At 48.0% G+C, this 22,232-nt stretch overlaps 3 protein-coding genes across 4 annotated transcripts; 2 read left to right on the top strand and 1 right to left on the bottom strand.

The window, feature by feature from the left end:
* Positions 1–105: 105 nt before the first annotated feature.
* On the bottom strand, positions 106–17,966 carry gigyf1a (GRB10 interacting GYF protein 1a). Of its 2 annotated transcripts, none has more exons than XM_057028666.1 (26): positions 17,679–17,966; positions 14,609–15,217; positions 14,464–14,527; positions 12,681–12,810; positions 12,474–12,569; positions 12,193–12,310; positions 11,649–11,757; positions 11,324–11,523; positions 10,822–11,048; positions 10,628–10,739; positions 10,296–10,484; positions 9,236–9,402; positions 8,987–9,152; positions 8,675–8,898; positions 8,251–8,354; positions 8,056–8,156; positions 7,906–7,979; positions 7,637–7,774; positions 7,329–7,544; positions 7,020–7,240; positions 6,784–6,941; positions 6,527–6,693; positions 6,311–6,355; positions 6,036–6,180; positions 2,268–5,334; positions 106–2,163 (listed from the first exon to the last, which is right to left on the bottom strand). In XM_057028666.1, the coding sequence occupies exons 3-25, from the start codon at positions 14,496–14,498 to the stop codon at positions 5,267–5,269; spliced, it is 3,210 nt and encodes a 1,069-aa protein (XP_056884646.1). In that variant the 5' UTR covers positions 14,499–14,527; positions 14,609–15,217; positions 17,679–17,966; the 3' UTR covers positions 106–2,163; positions 2,268–5,266. The 2 variants fall into 2 exon arrangements, with proteins under 2 accessions (XP_056884646.1, XP_056884647.1); XM_057028667.1 differs by having other exon boundaries at positions 6,311–6,357; positions 6,532–6,693; positions 17,679–17,965.
* Positions 17,967–18,026: 60 nt separating this feature from the next.
* LOC130523396 (endonuclease domain-containing 1 protein-like) lies at positions 18,027–20,466 on the top strand. Its single transcript, XM_057028670.1, has 2 exons — positions 18,027–19,324; positions 19,619–20,466. Exons 1-2 carry the CDS (start codon positions 19,028–19,030, stop codon positions 20,231–20,233), a joined length of 912 nt encoding a protein of 303 aa, XP_056884650.1. The 5' UTR covers positions 18,027–19,027; the 3' UTR covers positions 20,234–20,466.
* Positions 20,467–20,836: 370 nt separating this feature from the next.
* LOC130523398 (endonuclease domain-containing 1 protein-like) lies at positions 20,837–22,113 on the top strand. The gene is made up of 2 exons (XM_057028673.1): positions 20,837–21,302; positions 21,381–22,113. Exons 1-2 carry the CDS (start codon positions 21,009–21,011, stop codon positions 21,960–21,962), a joined length of 876 nt encoding a protein of 291 aa, XP_056884653.1. The 5' UTR covers positions 20,837–21,008; the 3' UTR covers positions 21,963–22,113.
* The last annotated feature ends 119 nt before the right edge of the window (positions 22,114–22,232 follow it).

Below are 22,232 nucleotides of genomic sequence, written 5' to 3'. Positions count from 1 at the left end.
CGCATGCGCACAACCACAAAGCCCTTGCATGGTGGCAAACACACCAGTACACACACACACACACACACACAAACATGCAGAAGAAACCAAAGAATCGATGCTAAATGCCGTTTATTTAGTATTTATTTTGTTCTTCAAACAAAAGCAAAACTATTTACACATCTTTCTGTTGTTCTTTTCATTACAGGTTGCTGTTATTTTAACAACATTCTGGATTATTAAGCAAAGAGGAGCCGAGCTGACTGGGACAGAACAGCACACTAATCATATAGCAGGACTATCGGACCGAGGCGGGACTTGTCAAACATCTGGGGCTTTTTGGTTCCACCTTTTCAATTTATCTGCTCATAAAAGCATAGTCATGCAGTAAAAGAAAAAAAATCCTACTTTTAGTTTCTCTAAGATGGACAACCAAGTTGCATCAAATAATACTTTTGCTTCTTCTTCTTTTTTATTAAAAAAATGTCATTCACGAGAGATAGCAAGTTTACACTTTTCGTTCGTTACAATATTCCTTTAAGTAACCATTTAGCATCATATCAATTTAACAGTCCTGACATAAGGCTGCCTGCTGTAGCAATTTAATTAGCACTACAGCTATCGGGCCACCCAAACCTCTCCTAATCAACATGCACGAGTATTAAGCCAAAGATAAAGTTACAGATCTACTAAATTGCCATTTCACTTTAAAAACTGCAACATTTAGTCACCGAGGATGCACACAAATTGCTGACTAAAAGCACTAATCTCTGAAATCCAGTTAGTTCACGAACCTTTATTAAGATGCTCGATCTGCACCAGTTTTCTCTCAGGTAAACTGACCCATGGGTTGCTGATCTAATCAAAGGGTGACCAGGCCAGGAAATACGGGCTGGGTTCTGTCCCTGTTCTCAAAGTTAAAGGACAAGGCCGAAAAACCGGGTCGTGGAAATTGGAACCTGGAAACTAATACGGCAAGTATCAAGCAGTTTGCATAACATTTAATCCCCTGGAGTGTAAAAAAAAGTGCACCAAAAAGCCAAGATTCTTAACAAAACCCGAGATGAATCCAAGGGGTTTGGTTTTAGTCTCACCAAATTTGGTTCACCCCAAAGTATCGGGGGGGGGGGGGGCGTATCTTAAAGCTAGTCCTGTTCATGTGGCACAATCAGCTCAGCTCCCACCAGTACAGACGTCAGCCATTTTTGTTAGCCTGCACCTTTAGCATTAATCTAAAACAGGAAATCCGAACAAATCCACTCGTTTTTAAGGAAACCAAAAGGGCAACAAAAGCCAACCACCAGAAAAGAAAATTAGAATTGGATAATCAAAGAAAACCTGCCGCTCTATTACGTAGCTAACAAGTCAATTTCGTGGTGGGGCACCCGTCGGCTTTAATCCAGAACTGTCCGTTCTGGTCGCTAACAAAACGTTTTTTTTCTTACGAGGCGATTCCCGACTCAAATCCTTGGAGAACAATTTCAGTTAGCAGTTCGGTACGGAACTGTACATTTTTAAGGCATGTTGAACAGAGAAATAAAGGAAAACCCGCTATGAGGAAAACAAAAAAGGTTTACATTATTTACAAAGCTCAGCGTTTACTGATGAGCACTGATGCTTGCATCGGGGGGGGGGGGGGGTCGATATCGACTTAGCCCTGTTTGCAGACGTAGAGCCGATCTGAGTATAAGCTGCTTTCGGTGGCGTGTATGTAGTGTGTCTGCAACTCCTTTGGACTTTAGAATGTATGCGTGTTGAGCCGTGTGTCTGCGGGTTATGTTTCAGTCTTTTTCTGTACAATTCGTTCAGTTCCTCCAGTTCAACAGTTACAGGGATTTCCTGTGTAACTGGGCCACATCTGCCAAAAGCCGGCCGAGCTCCGCGCTGGGCGTCTCCCCATCCTTGGAGTTTGGGGCTCGGGCCGGGCGATGACACCTGAGCAGCTGGTGGCCCTTCGTCCTTTTCCGGACCTTCCGGCGTGGATGGGCTGTGCGGCCGGGTGAGCTGTAACTTTATCTGGCAACTGTCCAGCTGATAATGCCGACGGCCTGCCCAGTCTGAGGTCAACACAGTTTCTTAGGGTTCAAGCTCAGAAAGGGCATATTTAGGATCAACGGGCTCATGGGGTTGGCTGTCGATGAGATCCTCCTTGCAGAGGGCAGCAAATAAAGTACAGCCAGACTCCTGAGGGGGCAAAAAAAGGTCAAAATCATCACTCCACCGTCAAGAGATTAGCTAGCTAAATCTATGGATTGACGCTACTGGTGAACGAAGCAAAGACGTCTTACCAACACCGAGGATTGTTCGTTTTTTGGATGAGTCAATGCGGCTCTCAACGCGGCCACATCAGGTGGCGATGCGGCAGCTCTACCAACCATCTTGATTCTCGCACCGTTCCTCTGAGATTCCCAGCTGCGACTTTACCAGTACCGGCCAGTCCCTTTAGCCCAACGTCCAATGCCTCAGTCCATCTCTATTTCCTGTCCTGATCACTTCAGGGGTACTGGAAAAGCGCAGGAATCCAGTCACTCGCCATTCAAAAAAAAAAGAAAAAAAGAAAAAGTTCTCTTGAACATTTACTCTAGTCACTGTCAATTTTCCTTCATCCATTTGCGAATCTTTTTTTTCTTTACTTGGAAAGGTGATACAAAAATATGGTTATGTACAGGAGGAGGGAGAAGGCTTCGCTTCTCCAGTCTCTCAGTTCGGTTTGGGAATTTTTTTTTTTTTTGCCGACTTCCGAGTCGGAGCCATCCTCCTGTTGAAAATTGTGCTCCCATCCCCAAAATGGTACCTCACAGCTTGAATGAACAAAAGTGCATAGGTGAGTGGGTGAGGGGCAGGGTGCGAGCGCTCAAGAGTGTCAGGGGGGAGGCTAGACGACCCCCCCGACCACCTCCCGCTCTCGGTTCTCTCGAGGGTTCTGCAGCCCTGCAACTCCGTTCTCCGCAAAAAAAAAAACAAAAACAAAAAACAGAGATCCCACTCGTTCGCTTGATCAAGTCCCAGGATCTACAAACGCGCGCGAGTCCGGCTCCAGGATCTCCTGTGTTTGCGACTCATCCTCGAACCGACATCTCTTGGTGTCCAATATGGCAGAAGCGCGCTTGCAGACCCCACCCGTCTCACGTGGGAACAAAAAAACAAAAAATAATAATCATAAAAATAAAAAAATAACTGCACCCACAAATATCCATGTGGCTTGTAAACAACCAAAGCTCCAGTATGGAATCGAAAGAGTCCTTTCTTTTAAATTCTTAGTCACTATTTGTACGACCAGAATTGTAGAGGCAGTGTGTTCAACTGTTTCCATCCCAGGATTTTTTTTTCTTCTTCTCCACTGTGTAAATAAAAAAATGTCCTTGCTCTTTGACTTTTTTTTTTTTTTTTGTGTATTTTGTTTCCATTTTTGAAATCTTCTGAGGAAAAAAAATATCTGGTATCAGCATGGATTTCTTGTCTTTTTTTTGGAATACATTCAATATTTTCTTAAGAAATACACACACTTCACATGGCAATAATGAACCAAAACTGAAAAACAAAAAGAAAAAAAAAATAAACACACACACAACAAAAATAGCAGCCCCAAGTGCTCATTCTCTTAGTCCAAATACTTTTTAAACTTTGTATATAATGTATATATTCATATATATTTTTCATTAAAAAAGAAAACTCGTCATTATCAAATTGCAACAATGAAGAAGTAACACAATATGCTAACATTTCATGCACCGCTCTGTGCACGTGCACATTAAGATGCTGTAATTGTTTTGTTTTTTTTCAGAGTCAGAAACTCGACACCTTTCATTCACAAGTTCGAGAGCTGACAAAAGGCAACGTGATCACACCCCAGGAAAACAGACTTGGATTAACCTTTTGATGGATCACCCCTAGACCGAACGAGAAATATATACGATATAAACAGGCATACTTTACACTCGCTGTGCTCAGCACTGACACGGGTCACACTCGCTCTAAAAAAAGAGTTAATGTCTCAATGGCCGTGCACCCTATCCGAGTTCTTAGGCACAAATGTGCAGTCTTACACACGCAGGAAGAAAAAAGAAAGAAAAAAAAAAGCACAAAATGAGTACCTGTAATCTGAACTCATTTGTAGGAACAGTAAATGTACACACACACACACACACACACACTGATTCACGCACTCATGTCCCTCATGATTCGCTGCCTGCGAGTCCGCGAGGGGCCGCAGACGGCTCCCCACCTGGAGAAGCAAAGGGGAATTCACCTGGTGGTGAAGGATGCAAAGCTAACAATGAACAGACGCGTTTCCATGCCGATCTGGGGATGAGGAGCTGGTGAGAGGAAGGATGTGTTGTGCAATTGCCCTCTCTCTCTTATTAACTGTCAACAGATGCCTGCTTAAAGGGACGCACACACACACACACACACACTAACCATGAAAATACAAAATTATAAACTGGGGGGGAGGAGGAAAAAAATAAAAAATGGCCTCTTGTGTCATACATCTTGGTAAGCAACGTAAGAAAAAATAAAACATTGTGCACTAGCATATTACTAACGCTCACATTCATACACATTCACAAAAATATTCACTTCTATATCTACCCCACCTGTTTAGATTTTTTTGTCTTTTTCTCATGAACTTTTTTAGGCAAGTGCAAATCTTCAAGTTTGTTTTTTTTTTTTAAATCCATTTTTTTCCCAATAGCTTTAACTTTTTTTTTTTTTATAGAAATGTAAAAAAAATGCTAAACAAGAGAAATATCAACAGTGTTTGTCTTTTGAGAAAGGATTTGCTCTCTGATAAGGTTTCAACTGAAGGTCCCCCGACCGTCCTCACACACATGCACGCACACACACACTCACACACAATGCCCCCCTCCCCCGACCGATTCTCCCGTTCCAGTTTCCGTGGGCAAGCACTCAGACACACGCAAACTATTCAAATCCTGTCTCAATAAAGTGCATTAGTTCAGTGTAAGGTGCTTAATCTTTTGAGTGCCAGAGGATACCCATCTTCCTTTAAACTCACCCCAACTCAGTCCACTCTCCCCAGCTCAAGTGATAAACTGGTGCAGCAGGGAGCCCTTTTTTTCATGCCGCAGGGAAGGAAAGAGTGGGAGGTGGAGAATTGGGTACTTCCACCCTGCGCCACCCTCCCAGTCGTCCCGCTCCGCTCCTGCCCGCTCACCCACCCACCCTCCCCCCTACGGTTCCCCTAGCAGTGCACATTCGTCATCAGGTTTTGTCTGATTAAAAGACAGAAGGCCTCAGGTAGCTATTGCTGCTGCGCTGCGTCACATCAGTAATCCTCCACCATCTCCATCTCGTTCAGGCTCAGACAGTCGCCCACGTTGTGGAATGAGTACCCTGTGGGGGGGGGGGGGGGGGGGGGGAACGACACATAGGAAGAAGAGAATGAATAGAGGAGTGAGAGGAGCCTTTGGAGGCTGAGCTATTGTGTGAAAGAGGACATAATTCAGGAAAAGCTGTCCATTTAGGCCAGGTTTGACCTTCTTTACAAATGTGACTTGTCACAGACTTGTTTTATTCACCATTATCTACCTCATCATTTTTGAATTGTCCCATCTCATTTCATGCACCAACTGTCTGAGAGGTGTCAAACGTAGAGTTTTCCCACGTGAGGGTAAAAACTGGCTCGTGAGACAAATACCGAACGTATTCCCTGCAGTTTCTTATCTAGCCACCAGATGGCGCACTTTCTATAAAAAGTGGAACCCTTATCATGCATGTCTGTCTAAAAGTACAACACAGACAGGGAAATGTATGTACATTACAAATGATTTCTAGTTCATGGGTCAAGCTGTTGTGATCATTATGGGAAATTATTGTATCTTTATCACATTTATAAAGCCATCCGTTATATTTTTCCAGAGTAAATAAACAGTTTCTTCTCTCAGAAAACTGCACCTCTTCTTATTTATTATGTGTAACTGTAACCTGATACTGTGTGCAGGTGTTGTATTCCTTACAAGGTTATGCTATAAACAGCTGGCCACATTTATACAGGCCCACAAGTCAACAATTAAACACTGGCGAGGTGCACATACCTAAAATGCTGGGGTCAGAGTGCAGCATCAAGGGCTGTTTCTTCTTCATCTTCCCCCCCTGGTTTTCGTAGTTACTAGCCTTGCCCATGTGGTTGGCGTGAAACATGGACTGCAGGGTGCTTGGATTCATACCTCGCATTGAGTCCTGGAGATGAAAGCATTGAGAGAAAAGCAAAAGATCAGAGAAATGCCTGGACAGTCAGAGAGGAGGAGAAGGAAATTCTTTTTTTAAAATCCGTCATCACCACAATCGCTGCATAAATATCTGGATGTACCTGCAGAGGGAAGTTCATGTTCAATCCGGCCACTTCCTTTGATAACTAGGAGAAGGAAGATGTAAGACAAACTGAATGATGACTACAATGAACTCACTCCTGATCTATTTATAGCAAAAGCATGATTCTAATATCATTAATAATAATATAATAAAGTTTTATTTGGATTTAAATGCCTAACGTATGGTGCAATTACCTCAACAAACTCAGGCCTACCTGCTGCTGCTGCTGTCTCTGTTGGTTGGCTTTCTGTTTGGCACGTCGCTCCAGAAACTGTTTGGCGAACTCTTTGGCTTCCACTGTGTCCCCTAAGTAGGACCGGATAAAGTCCAGAACTGCATAGGGAGACTCCACCTCCTTCAGGTAGGCCACAATTGTAGCAACTTTCCGAAGGAGGGGCACGAGAAAAGGTCAGCGGTATGAAACGAGGCATCGCTGGGCGTGATGTCAACGCCTCACTGGAAGCAGCCTACCATCCAGAGAGGAGGAGGAGTTGTTGGCAGAGGTGTTGAGCGTATGCAGCATCTGTTCACACCAGGTGGTGAAGCCGTCCTGAGGCTTCATGCCCTGCAGCAGCTTCAGCAGCTTCTCCTCCTCGTCCGTCCGCTTACGCCTCATCATGTACTGTTCGCTGTAAACAGGGTTCGGTTGATATTTACTTTTTTTTTTTTTAAAAAGGAAACCAAACGCAATGACTTGGCATTCGTACCTCAGAGAGGGGCTGCTACGGCTGTTCTTCAAGCCCATGTTGTTGTTGGCGTTGCCACGGAGGCTTGCCTGGTTCTTCACAGCCTCGTCCCACATGCCGATGCTGCTGGAGGAGCCTCCGCCGACTCCTTTCCCATCCATGCCCCCAGGCCCGGCCCACATGCCGACACCATCGCTCCACTGGCTCCCCAGAGAGGAACTCCCCATCGACAAGCCCGAGTGCTGGGGGGGGGGAAAAAGAGGGGGGATCTACGTGACGTGTGGGTTTGTGTGGTCGTGGCCGCTGACGTGGTTGAGGAGGGCAACTCACGCGGTCCCGCTGCTGCTGGGCTCTCTGCTGCTGCTGCTGCTTCAGGAGCCTTTCGGCTTCCTGCTGCATTTCCAGCAGAGCCAGTGCCGGCGGCTTTCCCGTTTTGGTGAGCCCGGAGGAGGGAGCCCCGGACCAGCCTGAGCTCCCCGCCCCAGGACCCTGCTGCTGGGGTGCCTGCTGCAGCAACTTTATGATCAGTTCCTGCTGCTGACGACACTAGGGGAGCCACGGCAAATTAGCGTTATTGGCATCATTTGTTTTTTTGAGCTTCAAAACAAACGGGGGAAATACAAGCGGCTCTTTCCTACCTGCTTGCGTCTGAAGAGCTCTTCCTCCTCTCTCCTTTTCTGCTCTTCCTGCTGCCTCCTCTTCTCCTCCCTCCTCTTACGTTGCTCCTCTTCCTCGCGCTTCGCCCTGAGTTCAGCATCTCGCCTGTCTTGCTGGAGCTGAGGTGCGCACGGCAGGTGGGGGGAGGGGGAATCAATCTAGTTTCAATGCTACAATCCAATCGCTGCATTTGAGGCAGCTAAAAATGATGCTTACGTTTATTTACCATAGACACGAGCACCGTACTCACCTTTTGAAGCTGTTCCATAGTTGGACCCTGAGTAGAAGGATTCATTGTTATATCCCAAAGACTGGCTTCACCGCCTGCAAGGGAACACCACCGGGGCGTTACACAACACTCGGACACTGATAACGTACGCCGTGGCGGTCTCTGACGCACCTGACGACTGTGAAGCTGAGGTATGCATGTCCCACATGGACCCTGTATCTGGCACTGACATCGACCTATTCATCGAAGGCATCATACCCGACTCACTGCACCTTTACCGCAGGGAAAGAGGCAAAAACGGGCATTTAAGAGCCGGGTTTAAATGGAAAAATGAGATTGCAATTAATGCGCGTGCTGTAGCTCTACCTGTTGATGAGCTGAAATATCTGCTGTTGCTGGAGCTGCTGATAAAGAGCTGCGGCTGCTGCCAGCTCCTGCTGTTTTTTCAGGCGCTCCTGGTCCAGGTTACCCTGAAACAAAGAGTTGCAGGCATTCAAATTTCGCCCGTGCTTTGTAACAGGTCAGACACTGTCTTTGGTAAGATAGATTTAAGAAAAACACAGACATTTGCATTTATTCTACAGCAGAGATGCTACAATAGACAAATAAATAGTGGATTAGCATTAGCAGCTGCTCCATTGTTAAAATAGAATCTGCCTCACTTTTCAAATATCAACATTTAAAATAAAACATTTTCTATAACCTGTCTGACCTATTTATACAGCTTTTATCCCCCCCCCAACACACACACACACACACACACACACACACAGGCCGAGCTCTGACTCACAGTCCCAGAGGGCCCCCGGGTGGACTGCGGGCGCTGCGTTGGTGGTGGCTGCCTCACCAGCAGGGGTGGCGGAGAGGGCCCCGGGGCGAAGGGCACGCGGCCCCACATCTTGATGACGTCGCCCAGGGGTTGGAAGCCCTCATCGCAGCCACGCTTCACCAGCAGGGTCATGGTGAAGTAGCCGGCCTGGAACCACTCGCACATCTCCACTGTGGTGAAGGGACCTGGGGCACCATCAGACGGGGATTATTTAGTTGCTCGGGTAACGTGAACGTCTCCAGCTACGTAATAAAGGCCGTCGTGTGAGATTACCCTGGATTTCTCCCTGTGGGTCCTTGTAAAACCATTTCATGGCAGCCTCGTGCGACAGCGGCAGGGCAGCTGCCGTGTTCCTGCTCTCCTGCTGCTGCAGCGCCTGGGTGAAGCACTCCTCCTCCAAAGAGGTGTCCTGCAGTGACGCCACCATCTTCTCTGCCTCCTACGTGCAATTATAACACATATTATCCAAGAACTCATTTCTGATCCTCCCCACGCCTCAGAGTGCCTCAACGCTGTTCCTACCTGCTGCAGGTGCTTCATGCCCTCGTCGTCCTCGGTGTCTCCCCCAGACGGGGGGAGGAGAGGGACGACGGAGGAAGGGGGTGGAGGTGGCAAACTGGCGGAGGGAGTGGAAGTAGTAGCTGGGCTGGGACTCGTTTGGGCCTTTGAGCAGCCTCCAGAACCCCCATCTTTAAAAAAAATCAAATCAAAAACAGATTAAACAAATCCCAACGATTTTGGTTTTCTCTTAAGATTATTTTGATTATTTTGTTAGATCCCCTGACTGGCTTAATCAGCCAGCACAGTCAGTAAACAAGATATTATATGACTGGAGCTAAACACATATTGTATCAGACCAAAATATCCACACAGATGAGTTTCTCGGCGTCCGGAGACTTGGACAGATGAGCAATGTGGAAGCTCTGAAGACCGTTTCATAATCTCAGGTTTTAAATTAAAAAAGGAAGGTAAAAGGAGGGATATTTATATGAATGCATAAACATACTGAGCTCAAAGGTGGAAGATTAGCCAACTCTGCACACAAGGTTCAGAAAGGAAGGAAATCCCTTCATCCTACACGACAATATTTCAATATTTAACGCAAAATATAGCAGAATTTGCAGAAATGTTTTTGTGTGGAAGATGAACAAAGGTCTGGGGAAAACTGCACGAAGGGAAGCTAATCTGCGTGGCAATGCCCCTCCCGTCGTCCACCTGCCCCCCTGCTGTCGATAAACAATGAAGGCTGCCCACGGCTGCGTCTTCGTCAGCATATAACACTCAAACTCGCTTTTGACCCTGCAAACGATGGCGAGCAGCTCCCAGGTGGCTTCTATGGTCTGTTCTGCTAATTCTGACAAAGTTCTGTAGAAGGGAAGCGGAAGAATACTTGCAACAACCACCTGTACTCCTACAACTTGATGAAAAGTCCCGCATGATGTCGTAAAGTTTAATTCCTTGTCTTGTCTTTTTTTAATGACAAAGTTCGGAGGAATTCCACAAAACGAAAACTGGAAGCAACACGAAACAGACTTTGAAGGGTCCTACTTTTGTACCACACATGTCCAGGAACGAGGGATACCTTCACTGGGTGCGCTGCAGGCTTGGACAGGGAGGCTGTTGTTCTTCTGGGAGTTTTCCAGGGCTAGAGCAGCCTTGATGGGTCGGGGCTCCATCAGCGGAGGGGTGCTGTGGACTGGAGGTGAAGGGGACGAGGATGCTGGCTTTGTCTCGCTGTCCCCGGTGGCGGGAGCGGCGGCTTCTTTGTTCTCTGTCAGAAGAAGGTTTAAAAAATGAAGTCCTACAAGAAGTATACAAAAGTTCCTTTGGGCCGAAACGAACACTTCAGGATGAAAAGCTCTTTCTTTACACTTTTCCATTAAATTACTGGAAATTCGAAGACATTCTGCTCACCCTTGTCTTTATCTCCTTCTGCACTGCTCCTCTCTTCAGCGATCTCCTCCTCTTCCTCTTCTATCCCCTTAAACTCCAACTCCTCCTCCAGGATTGTCTCTTTGCCGCCCTTCTGTTAAAAACAAGGAATTAAAGCGCTCGTGCGCGCTCCCGAAGCCCGATGACACCCAAAGTTGATGGCCACATCGACGCACCTTCATAGGCATGAAAGCACCAGTTGAGTCAAAAGTGCCCATCTCGCCGTCTTCCTCGTCGGTGCACCACTCCGGCAGGCCGTCCCTTTCGTCCTCTAGTCCATCGCTGCCTGCGCGTCGCCGCCCGCCGCCGTGACCTTCAGAGTCCCGGAAGTCAAAGTCGAACTTCCTGCGGCGGCTCTCACCTGGACCAGCATGGTCTCGCCAGCCTGCTGAGCGAGGACCATCTGACAAGGAAGAAGACCACCATGTTTAGACAATTGTAGCAGCACTACACGTCACCACAGAAAGACCTGCAGCTCCCACAGTCGGAGCTGGTTTCTAACGACATTAAGGACAGATCACTGTTGGTTCACATTCTGCTCAAAGTCAAACATTAGCTACAGATGACTCACAGCCTTGCTCCCGATTCAAAATAAATCTGGAGCTGTACGCAAGACTTAGTTTAAATCATCCTTGTTCCCCAAATAACCTGCTGCAGACACAAAAACTACCGTCGTACCGTCCCTGCGGGGTCCAGAGAGTCTCCAGCTGTTGGCGGAGTCCCCGTCGTCCTCGTCCTGCTCCTCTCGGAGGGTGCGCCAGTTGTCGCTGTCAGCCCTTGTGTACTCCTTTCTCCCTGGAACGACAGGACCGGCGGACTCCTCGAAGCCGGGGCGCCCTACCTCCCGCCGTAGTGGCTTCTCGAAACGACGCTCGCCCCTGGGGGGAAGGAGGGATAATGCTTCAGATCCACCAAGAATGTTAGACCCAAGTATAGTTCCAGCAGTGAAGCAGTTTCAATACTTTACTTCAGCTTGCCCTAGTGGATGCTGGGGCTTACTTACCGGTCATCCCAGCTCTGGCTGCGATGTATCTCTCGCACACTGCGGCCAAAACCCCCCTCTGCCTCCTCAATACTTCTTTGGTAGAATCCACCTTCGCCACGACCCCGTCCTTTTACAGAGACAGAAGCTTTGTGTGTTAACTATTAAAAAGAAACATTGAAATGCCAGCAAAGCTCATCACAATTAGAGCACGTCTGCTACTGGTCTGTATCCCCTTTAAACTGGTCGCAACAGTTTCCTCAGTGGACTGCCTCTGTTTACACTGGCCGTATTCTTTAAGTGGGTTTGTGCGCAAGGTAAATTCAGCAGAGCCACTGGTTTAAGGCAGGTGTGGCCAAACAAAAGGAGGGTTACTTGAACAGGCCAAGAGGAAGTGTGCTGAATCAAGATGCAGGGAAACAGGGGGAATAAACACTCGAGCAGCTGGCCTGGATAACCTCTGCTGCCTTTAGCCATAACATCCATTGTATTATCAGCTAAGTGTTCTGGCCAGAGTTTCTGTCGCGTTAGCTTTAGCACAAGTGTCTCAGTCGACGTGTCTTACCTCGACCGCCTCGTGTGGCCCCTCTTCCTCTAGCCACCCCGGCGGGCGCAGCCCCGCCCACTCCCTTTCCCATGAGCCTCAGCACCGCCGCGCTGTTCACAGACATAGAGAAATTCCTCTGGAGAGCAAAGGTAGAGAATGGAGAGCGCAAAAGGGCAGGAATGTGAGGAACGCGTTTTGTTAACAGACAGAACGTGTTTTTGGAACACAGGTCCTGTCCTGCGCGGGTGAAACGCGCATGCAGGTATCCTGATGCCCCGGAGAACGTGTTCTCGACAGACCTGCTCTTCCTCGGTGAGAGGCACGAGTGCCAGTGGCTGCATGGGCTCATCTTGCAGAATAGCAGCAAACTCCTTATCCTGCATGTCCTCTGGGACCTAAATATAGACGAGGGAAAGAGTCAGAACAGAAGAGTTAGAAGAGAAGAGTTAGAAGAGAAGTTTGGTGGGTCAACTTTCTGATCCTTTCGGAAGGCTTGTCAGTCTTACCTTGTTGTCTTTGATATAAAGTGCTAACATCTCCTCTCGGCCGTAGCGGTACTCGGCCAGCTTGTACTTTGGCATGGCGGGGGAAGGAGGGGGGGACGTCACACTCCCCCCACTGGACAGTGCACGGAGCCTGGACGAAGACAAGAGCGCGTGGGAAACATTCAGCGGTGTGCAGCTTAAACAATTCTCAAATCCGCAGCAAATTAAAAGGCGACTTACAGAGAACCGACGAGGAATTTCTGAACGATATACACTCTTGGAAACAAATTAGGACCCTTCCTGTGATTCTGAAAACGTCACATCTACCCGTCTGGTGGCACGGCACCCCCAAATGCTTCTGCGCTCTGGGTAAGCGATACGGACACAAAGCTCCGCGATCTCAAGATTTCGGTTTAAAAAGCCATTACCGCCAGGCCGGATTCCAAGGCCCGCTCCAACAATGGCTCTATTCACATGCTCAACAAAGTGTGTCATTGACTCGCGGCCCCACATCAAAACCATATGCAGCTCAGACGTGGAGAGGTGGGAGCGCGACGCGAGAGGTATGGGAGCGCCGCGTTGGTGAGCTGCTCGTGGCGCATCAAAGAGGGTAAAAATAAATAGAGCAGCGACTAATATGCATAACAAGGAGCACGGTGGAATCGCGCCAGTGGGAGGGATACAAAGAAATAGCTTTGTAATACGGTATCCGTCTTGGCAAAACGTTCCCTCCTTAATAGGCCAGGGGATGAAATCTCAAATATTTTCCAGAGGTAGTAATAATCCTTTGTGATCGCGTCGCAGAGCAAACCCCGGCCCTGACGCCTGCCGCAGGAACAAATAAAGGGCGGGAGCTTTCAGGAGGTCTGGACCTGACACGGGCACGGGGACGCAAAGAGGAAAGCAGCTGCGGTTGTGGAAAAACGGAAAAATTCGGAGAGCCTGGCGTCCCACCAAGAATGCACACAGCAGTCACAGGCCATTAGAGGGGGAGTACTCCCAAACTGGAGACTTACACCCCCCCCTAAATTGTAACAAAAACATGCTCTGACAAGGTACCAGTGGAACAATACCTTCTGGACGTCTCTCCTTCCATTTACAATACATTCCTCTGTGGAACCAAGGCGTTTCAGGTAAGGGCTCAATGTTTACCGAGGACTATTTACACTATATAATACTTTAGACGTGATGATCCGACCCTTAAGAGTGCATCGACTCCCTTCCTCTTTATTTCCATCCCCCCGCCCACCTCTCCTCCATAACCACACAGAAATACCCCTATATGAGCCTGGTCCTGCTCAAGGTTTCTTCCTGTTCAAGGGCTTCCATTGTCACCATTGCTCATTTGAGGACTCAAGCTCTGAAGCTTGTTTCACGCTGGCCAGGAAACCCATTTTAACATGCGTCCTATTGACATTTAAGGACAATGCGAACAGGGGAAAAAATGGCATTTAGACCCGATTCTGTATAGACGCGACCCGGCAGACCCGGGTGCACCTGCGGCCCCGTGTCATCGAATCGTGCTTGGGGTTAAGGAACAAACCAGCCAGCAACGGAGCAGAAGACATGCATAACCATTTCCGGTGCGCTTCTTACAAAATTATCCGCGTCGTTACGCAGACATGCTACATTAGATAGCATTAGCATCCCAATCCTCGGGGGATCTGCTTGCTGTGTAAACATCACCAAATTCAACTGGGTACACCCAACAACAATGACATTCATTTTGTTCCCTCTTCACCACCATACAGAACATTTGATAATCCTATAATAATAATAGAGACAGAAAAACCTGAGAAATTACCATTCTGGGCCGAAGTTAAGAGTCTCAGCAGTCATATTCCTCACGTCCACACGGAACTGAGTATCTACGCGGAGATAAACAGAAACACGTCAACATAAAAAAAGAGAAAACTGCGCTAAAAAGTGGGAAAAAAGAACCACCTTACCCTGTCCAGGTGATCGGAGCAGGCTGGACTGGGCCTAAAGCTGGCTTGGATTTAGTTAGGCTTAGGTGACTAGAAGGCTGAGTGGTGCTTAAGCTGTGGTCGCGGAGCTCCCCAAACACACAGATGAGAAGAGAATAGCTGCCAGTTTCAGGTGTTTGAGGATTACCAGGTTATCAGGTCCTAACCGAGCCAATAATCGGAGAATGGAAGCTCCTGCTACTCACAGCCGCGGGAAAGGGAAAAAAAGGTTGTTCAACGTAAAAAAAGAAACAAAAAAAAACGTCGGGAATCAACGGTGGAAAGTAAAACTCTCGCTAGTGACGTTTCTCTTTTTTCTTTTTTTAAACAGCAGTTAGATCTCACATTAGGGATAAAAATAGGAGCCGATTTGTCAAGACAACAACAAAAAAAAAAAAGGTAACTGGGGAACAAAACAACAGCCAATGAAAAACAGGCTGCTGGAACAGCTGCCAAGAGCAGATGCGACTCGTCCTCCTCTGTCTCTTCTCCCTCTCGCTTCTCCGTGTTCCTCTTCCCCCGGCTGAAATGTGGACTGGCGGAGACACTTCAGGTGACTCCTTGATTTGCGAGCCTCCTCCTGTCACACGCCTGGGGGGGGGGGGAGAGCAGAGGACTGGTTAGGAAAGACAGAAAATGAGGTTTGGTCCGATCCATGTCCAGCGCGCTGCATCCGCGGGATGCGAGATGCTCAAGGTCCTACTGGGCTGAGAAAATGTCCCGAAATTTCCGAGTCGGGGTTGAATATCAAACACCGGAGTCCGTTATTTCCACGGCAACAATGACCGCCTCCCGTAAACGCCACTGCACACTCATATCATTGTATAGAGGCCCTGCCTGACCGTAAAAAAAGGACAGCGCGGACCAAACAATCAGGATTTGATGGGATGCTTTGGAATCTGGAACATAGCGATTTACAGTTTACGCTGTTTTTAGTCACCCTGGGTGCACGCGCTTCAAGTGCAACTGAAGAATTGCCTCCATTTTGACCAAAACAATGAGTAAAACATCAATTTAAACGTCAGTGTTCGGCGGCCTGCTGCGAGTCATGAATCTATAGACGCCTCTTCCTGTGATATCGCCGCATCGGCTGCTTGAGACGACGCAGCTGGCTGCTGAGATGTCGTAGCAACTAAGCCCATTTCCAGGCCCTTGAATCTCCATATTTAGTGCATCTGCCATGAACTCAAAGTCTGAGACTTGGAGAGTGAGCACGCCATCACCTCCTGACCCTCACCTGCGTCGCTCTGGCGGCCATCTGACTGGATAACAACCAGCGACCTTTTTAAATTCTATATGGCGCTGTAGCGTTCACCTACAGGTAGTAAATGAGTAACTCCACAAGTCTATATGGCACCATTACATCATTTTAACCAAGTGTAAGCCGACTGGAGCTCGGACTTGGAAGGAAAAAAAGATCCTCCGTTGATCTTTCAGGTTCGACCACGACGATTTCTTGGCGGACGGCGCTGTGAAGAGTCAGAAAAGCTCGGCCAGCAACCGCGGTATGCTTGTAATAGTAGCGTTAGCGACGGGGTGGTTGCACCGACAGACGTTCAGTCTCTGGGGGATAATAACAGTCCTCATTATGTTTGCATGTTTACATGCAAATTGTGGCAAAAATGCACGCATACACAGCTCCAAGACGACTTCCAGTCGGGGTTATGCCGCTCATGATGTGCACGTACGCCTGGTCATCCAAGTGAAGCCAGAGAGGACGGCTATTAGCACTCCAGTAGACTTCTCATGGTTTAAAACTGGGAATTTCTTACTTGCCCAAGTACAGACTAGAGAATTCTTATGGAATTTTCCTCTTTTGTGACAGTACAAGGAGCTTCAAATCTAACTACGGGGTGCATCCTCTCAAAGTATCGGCGCCCGCGGTGGCGCAGAGAAAGTTTGCATGATTGAAATGAAGCAGAATCCTCGGAACAAGCTTGTTACTGATACAAATACCCCAAAACTCAGTGCCATCACCCAGATGTGGCATCCCAATAGGCACGGGAGTATTCCACCCATTTGATCAAGTCTATAAACCTGGACATACAATCTGAAGGGCTACATGGATCCGTGCACGACCGAATTAGAAAGAAAAGCTGCTGAAAAGGTTGAAATGTTGCAACTCTTCAGATGAACGAGCGGAACTAAAAATCACGCCGAGCAGCTCGTTAATTAGCTGACTTTCAATAATCGCACCTTGGAAACGGTCCACGGGATAAAAACAAAAAAGGCAGCGAAATCAAAGCGTGGGGAGGAAAAATCTGAAATTTGGAGGGAGTGCACGAAGTCTTTCTTACAAACTTTGAACTGGGCAACCAGGCGCAAGGTCACACACAAACACCGTTTCCTTCCATTCCTGCAACGCTGGAATTGTTGCAAATTACGGCGCATCTAAATGTGGCCTATTCAAATTCAGACAATGGAAACGAAGCTGTGCAACCCGGAAATATACATCCAACCATATATATCTCTTTTAACTTGCACTGATCAACGCCGGATTGTTTGTGTGCTAAATGGGGGCTAGCGTTCACGCGAAATAGATCCAGGGTGATATTAGCCGCTTGCGTTAGCGTACACACAGCTACATTACTGCCCGTCGGTTGGGCTTGTTATCGAATAAAATGGAATGATAACCACCGCAGAATTTTCCTCGCAATAATCATAGCTGCATAACAAGACTTTGGTTAGCTCGCTCGCCTTCGCTAAGGTATGTGCAGCGAGAGCAGGCCTAGCTAGTCGGCTCAAATGACACCCGATATGATGGCGGAGGGGGGCGGAGTGTTACAATCCGACTCCCCCGGCCTGCTTCGCTAATGTGCGGGGCGACCACCTCCGCTCCGCCGTCGAGCTAGCGCTAGCATGCCGCGGTCGCAGCAAACACGCACACAACCGACTCCAACGATAAATTCCCTTTGAAAAGAACCCGACACACGCTCCATTCCAGCGGGCCTTCACCCCGAACCCTTCCCCGCTGCACGAGCCGAGGTTAGCGCGCTAGCCTCGCGTTAGCCAGCCTGCTAAAAGAAAGCTGCAAAGAGGAACCATGACTTACCTTTCACTGTTTCGAGCGACTGGACTGCTCGTCTGCACGGCGCCTCTACAGCCAATATATCGCATGCATTGGTCTCTTTAAACACTGTAAACGTACTCATTCGACAGAATCGTACTCGAGAAAGTCGCGCTCTGCGTTTTATTTGTTTTCCCTCGCCTCCAACGGTCGCAGTTGCGTATCAGTATGTGTCTACTGGCTCCTGATCGCTGCTCTTGTTGTTTGTGTTTCGGAAACATGGCCGTCCGTGCGACACCACGTGACTGGACACTGACAAGCGGCGGACCAATGTCGGTGCTGGGCAAACACACCCCTATTTACCAGGCTGGATGCTGGTGTGTGCCGCACTTAGATGCAAAAGTTGTTTTGTTTTTAAAAAAAATCTGAATTGAAATCGGAAACGCGCGAGGCTCGTTTGATTTTCTGGGGGAAAAAAAGTAGCCCGTCGCGTCGCGGCAAAGTTAGGGAATGATCTGGAAGTTGCAGCCGCACTGATAGTGCGGGTTATTGATTGACATTATCGTGATTTGTTTATTCAGGTTTTATTTATGAAGACGAATTGAAAAGAGGAGCAGAACATGTGGCCGGAAAGACGCATTGATCGATGGACGGCAGAGGGCGCTGTTGCCCAACAGAGTCTCCATAAAGTCGTGCAGATGTGCGTGTGCATCCGTGCACGAAATGGTTTTTATGGCTCATGAAATGTACATCGCCTGCATGTATCACGTCTACAATACAATATATATTTTGTAATTTTACAATCTGAAAGCCTTTGTAAATGCTCTGAAATTTAATCCTTCAAAAAAACAACAACTTAGAAGTGTGTTGTACCTCATTACAACAGTCTAGTGCAGCACTTTTAACTCGTTTTAAAAGTGAGATCATAAGAATCTTTTATTTATAAAGTACATTTTAAAGCCAGGATTTCAAGGTGCTTGACAAACCTGGATTAACTTATGAACATCATTTGGAGACCACTGTGACACCTACGAACTCTCCATTCTCTTTGTTATTTTCAGTTTTTTGCTCTATTTGGGCGATGCTAATGTTGTTGTCAGCGTTGTTGCCTCACAGCAAGAGGGAGTTCAGATCCACCGAAGGTCATATGTTTGTATGTTTATTGAAACATAGCTTAGCTCAAAAGGTCACGTCTATATAAGAGAGTAGAGGCAGTTGTACTGAGAGTGTAGACGCAGAAGATAAGCAGATATATTTTGCATAGTGGCGCGCTACCCAGCAGCCATTGCACATTAGTGGACAGCAACACCGAGAGAGGACGATATGATGGACGTCTCTCTGTGTGGAGTAGAACATGCCAAATCCATGATGAAATTCTTATTTCCCATCATGAGATGATGCGTCCGCTCTCCTCCTACGTCTGGATCCTCTGCCTGCTGATGATGTCACGCCGGGGGGACACCAGCGTGGCGAGCACCTTCCGAGACTGCAGCCATTTTTTCTACATGCAGACACCCCCTGTGGGGATGACGGGGAGCAGCCTCAGGAGGATCTGCCAGAGATATGCAAACGAGGCGCGCTACGCCACGCTGTACGATGGCGCCCGCAGACTCCCCCTCTACTCGGCCTACATCTTCAAGAAGAGCGATGGGAAGAGGAGGATGGACACACCCTGGATGTATGAGCCACAGGTAGAAAGTAGGAATAGCACATGTTCTTAACTAGTTGGCATGGAAACCCAAGTGTGACACAGAAAATGCTCAAATCCAATCAGCTCCAGTTCTGACAGACAGACAGGCAGACAGACAGGCAGGCAGAAAGGCAGGCAGACATACAAACAAGCAGACAGAAAGACAGACAGACAAACAGGCAGACAGAAAGACAGACAAACAGGCAGGCAGGCAGACAGACTGACGGACAGACAGATAGACAGACAGACAGACAGACAGACAGGCCGACGCTAACACAAGCTTGCTTTGTCCCAGTTGGTCTCTAAAGACGCCAGCGGCAGCATGCGGGCGATCCCCCTGACCGACGACACCCCCCCTCTGATCCAGGATGGCCAGGCCGTGCTGGAGGACTACACAGACGCCGTGGGTTACAGACGCGCCCCTCTGAACCCCGACCTCCACCAATCGGATCCAGACGACAAGTCGTCCACCTACACCCTGACCAACGTGGTCCCACTAAAGGAAGATTTCCTCGTGGCGTCCTGGAGCCCATACCAGGACCTCATTCGCCGCCGCCTAAACAACTTCTGCCACGGCCCCGCATTCGTGGTGACCGGGGTGACAGATTCGGGGATGTCCATCCAGCGGGACAACCTAGACCGCCTGGCGATCCCCAGGCATGTCTGGCTGGCGTACTGCTGCCCGCGGTTTGACCACAATTCCCCATACGAGGTGAGGTTCATGTTTCCCAGCTATGGGGGCTACGCTCCGAACGAGGGGACGGAACACAGCGTGGCCGAGCTTCCTCTAAAGATGCTGGAGAGTTTCCTGAAGAGCCACAAGGATGCGGACGGTGATGTGACCATTTTCTCCCAAGGCTGCGTGTCAGAAAGCAGCTTTAAGAAGAAGAGAGAGGTGAATACTGTCTGATGGACACACTCCAAAGATGGGTTAATAGTCCAGATTTTGATATTTCAAAAGGAAAATCAGGTCATAATGAAGAAAACCAATGATCACCATTGATGTGTTCATTTTACTATGAACTAGGCCCCAAAATACATTCCTGAGAAACTTGTTCTCCAGTTCTTTTTGTGTTTTCTGGTTGTGGCACAACAGCAGTGAACCCAATAAAACTTTTGTCAAATATATTTGGCATTACGCAAGAGACACTCGTTGTGATGTATCTTTTATCTGGCGTGAATAAGTGAGGCAAACGGGCCTTTAGGGGAAAAAAACTGATAGGGATATTATGCAAATCTGAGCACACGGGGGACAGCTGTCGGGCATTGTTACCCCTCTATGCACATGATCCACATCCACCCACTCCAGCTTGCTTTGAATACTATCCTCTCCTAATCAGCACCTCAGCCTCTGACCTTGTTGCAAATTTTCAACAATAAATGAGTAATAAATGAGAAGAACGCAAAATGGATGTCATCTTTCTGTTAGCGGCTCTAACAGCTGCCACCCGTCGAACCATTTGAGTCTGGTGTGGGACATCTTTAGACGTCGGTAGCCTCTATCCAACTGTGGGTGGATCTGCCAACTACTTTACATAGGGGAGGGCAAAATTTAGGTTCACTGCCTTTGCTTGGTAGACAGATCCAGACACACATTTTAATGACGTGTATCTCCAAGATACAGACTTTTGTGGATATTTTCTTCAGGTTTTGAGCTCTATATTGGCACACCAAAAGTCCTCCTTATGGCAGTTTGGGCCTCGATTGGCTTCCTCCTCGTCAACGTATTGACATTAGCCGTGAAGGGCAGAGTGGAGAAAGAGTTGTCCTCCGAGTGCCGCGAATTCCTATATAACAGAATACTGCCGATGGGGTACGAGAACAAAGACCTCCATTTCATTTGCCAGAGTTACAACCAGAAGGCTCGCTATGTGACGCTCTACAACACCGTGGAGCGCATCCCCGTCTACTCTGCATACGTCTTCAAAAGGTCTGAGGGGGAGCGATGTATCGACATACCGTGGATGTATGAGCCTCAGGTAAAGAAACTGTGATGCTAAGATGCTACTGAACTGAAATTTTGAGCTTTTCTTCATACCCTCTGTCTGCCTCCACAGCTGTCTACATATTCTGACACGGCCGACATGCAGCCGTTCCCTCAAGATTACATACACATGAATTTTGACGACATGCAAGCCACTCTGGACGACTACAACAACGCCATCATGTACGAGCGGGGCGCTCTTAATCCAGAGGTGCATCAGCACGACCACGACGACAAGAGCGCGACCTACACCCTCACCAACGTGGTACCGGTGGTGTCGGGCTTCGTGAGTACCGTCTGGAGGAAGCAGGAGGACGCCCTCCGCAAACGGCTGAACAACTACTGCCTCGGAAAAGCTTACATCGTGACGGGGGTCACGACCTCAGGGAAATACATTAATTGGAGAAACATGAAGCGCGTCGCCGTGCCCTCGTACCTGTGGTCGGCTTACTGCTGCATGGACTACGACCACAGCATACCTTACAGTGAGCGCTACATGTTCCCGGCTTTCGCGCATTATGCGCTCAACTCGAAGAGCAGCGAGGTGGTGGAGGTGTCCATCCAGCAGCTGAAGGAGTTCCTGAAGAAGAAAATGTTTGTAGACAGCAACTTCCAGATCTTTGCAGGTGACTGTGTGTCTGACAAGTATAGTTAAGGACAGCTGCATGTCCAGAAGTGCCTGTACCGAAAGTTAAAAATAGTCATAATTAGACATTTTTCCGACCTAACTGCTCATCAGCAATGTCTGGAAAAATAATGGATCTACCTTAATTCGCTTGAATAAACCTTTGCAAACAATTATTAAATGGTCTTCATCACCTTTTGTGCCCCATAATGAAGAATACGTTTATTCCAGAGTAATCTAAAGATGTCTTTTCCATAAGAGGTCATGAAATTGTCATCTTATCATCGGTACTAAAGCGCT

Source organism: Takifugu flavidus, chromosome 3 (genome assembly GCF_003711565.1).
Source record: "Takifugu flavidus isolate HTHZ2018 chromosome 3, ASM371156v2, whole genome shotgun sequence".
NCBI lineage: Eukaryota > Metazoa > Chordata > Actinopteri > Tetraodontiformes > Tetraodontidae > Takifugu > Takifugu flavidus.
The sequence above is the reverse complement of the archived record's forward strand: the minus strand, read 5'-3'. Positions and strand labels throughout refer to the sequence as shown.

Coding starts and splice junctions, on each gene's coding strand:
- LOC130523396 (XM_057028670.1), top strand. CDS start 19,028: ATGATGCGTCCGCTCTCCTCCTACGTCTGGATCCTCTGCCTGCTGATG. Junction 19,325..19,618: donor CCTGGATGTATGAGCCACAG/GTAGAAAGTAGG, acceptor GCTTTGTCCCAG/TTGGTCTCTAAAGACGCCAG.
- LOC130523398 (XM_057028673.1), top strand. CDS start 21,009: ATGGCAGTTTGGGCCTCGATTGGCTTCCTCCTCGTCAACGTATTGACA. Junction 21,303..21,380: donor CGTGGATGTATGAGCCTCAG/GTAAAGAAACTG, acceptor CTGCCTCCACAG/CTGTCTACATATTCTGACAC.
- gigyf1a (XM_057028666.1), bottom strand. CDS start 14,498: ATGACTGCTGAGACTCTTAACTTCGGCCCAGAATG. Junction 12,311..12,473: donor CTCTCACCGAGGAAGAGCAG/GTCTGTCGAGAA, acceptor TTTGCTCTCCAG/AGGAATTTCTCTATGTCTGT. Junction 10,485..10,627: donor AGAAGGAGATAAAGACAAGG/GTGAGCAGAATG, acceptor TTCTTCTGACAG/AGAACAAAGAAGCCGCCGCT.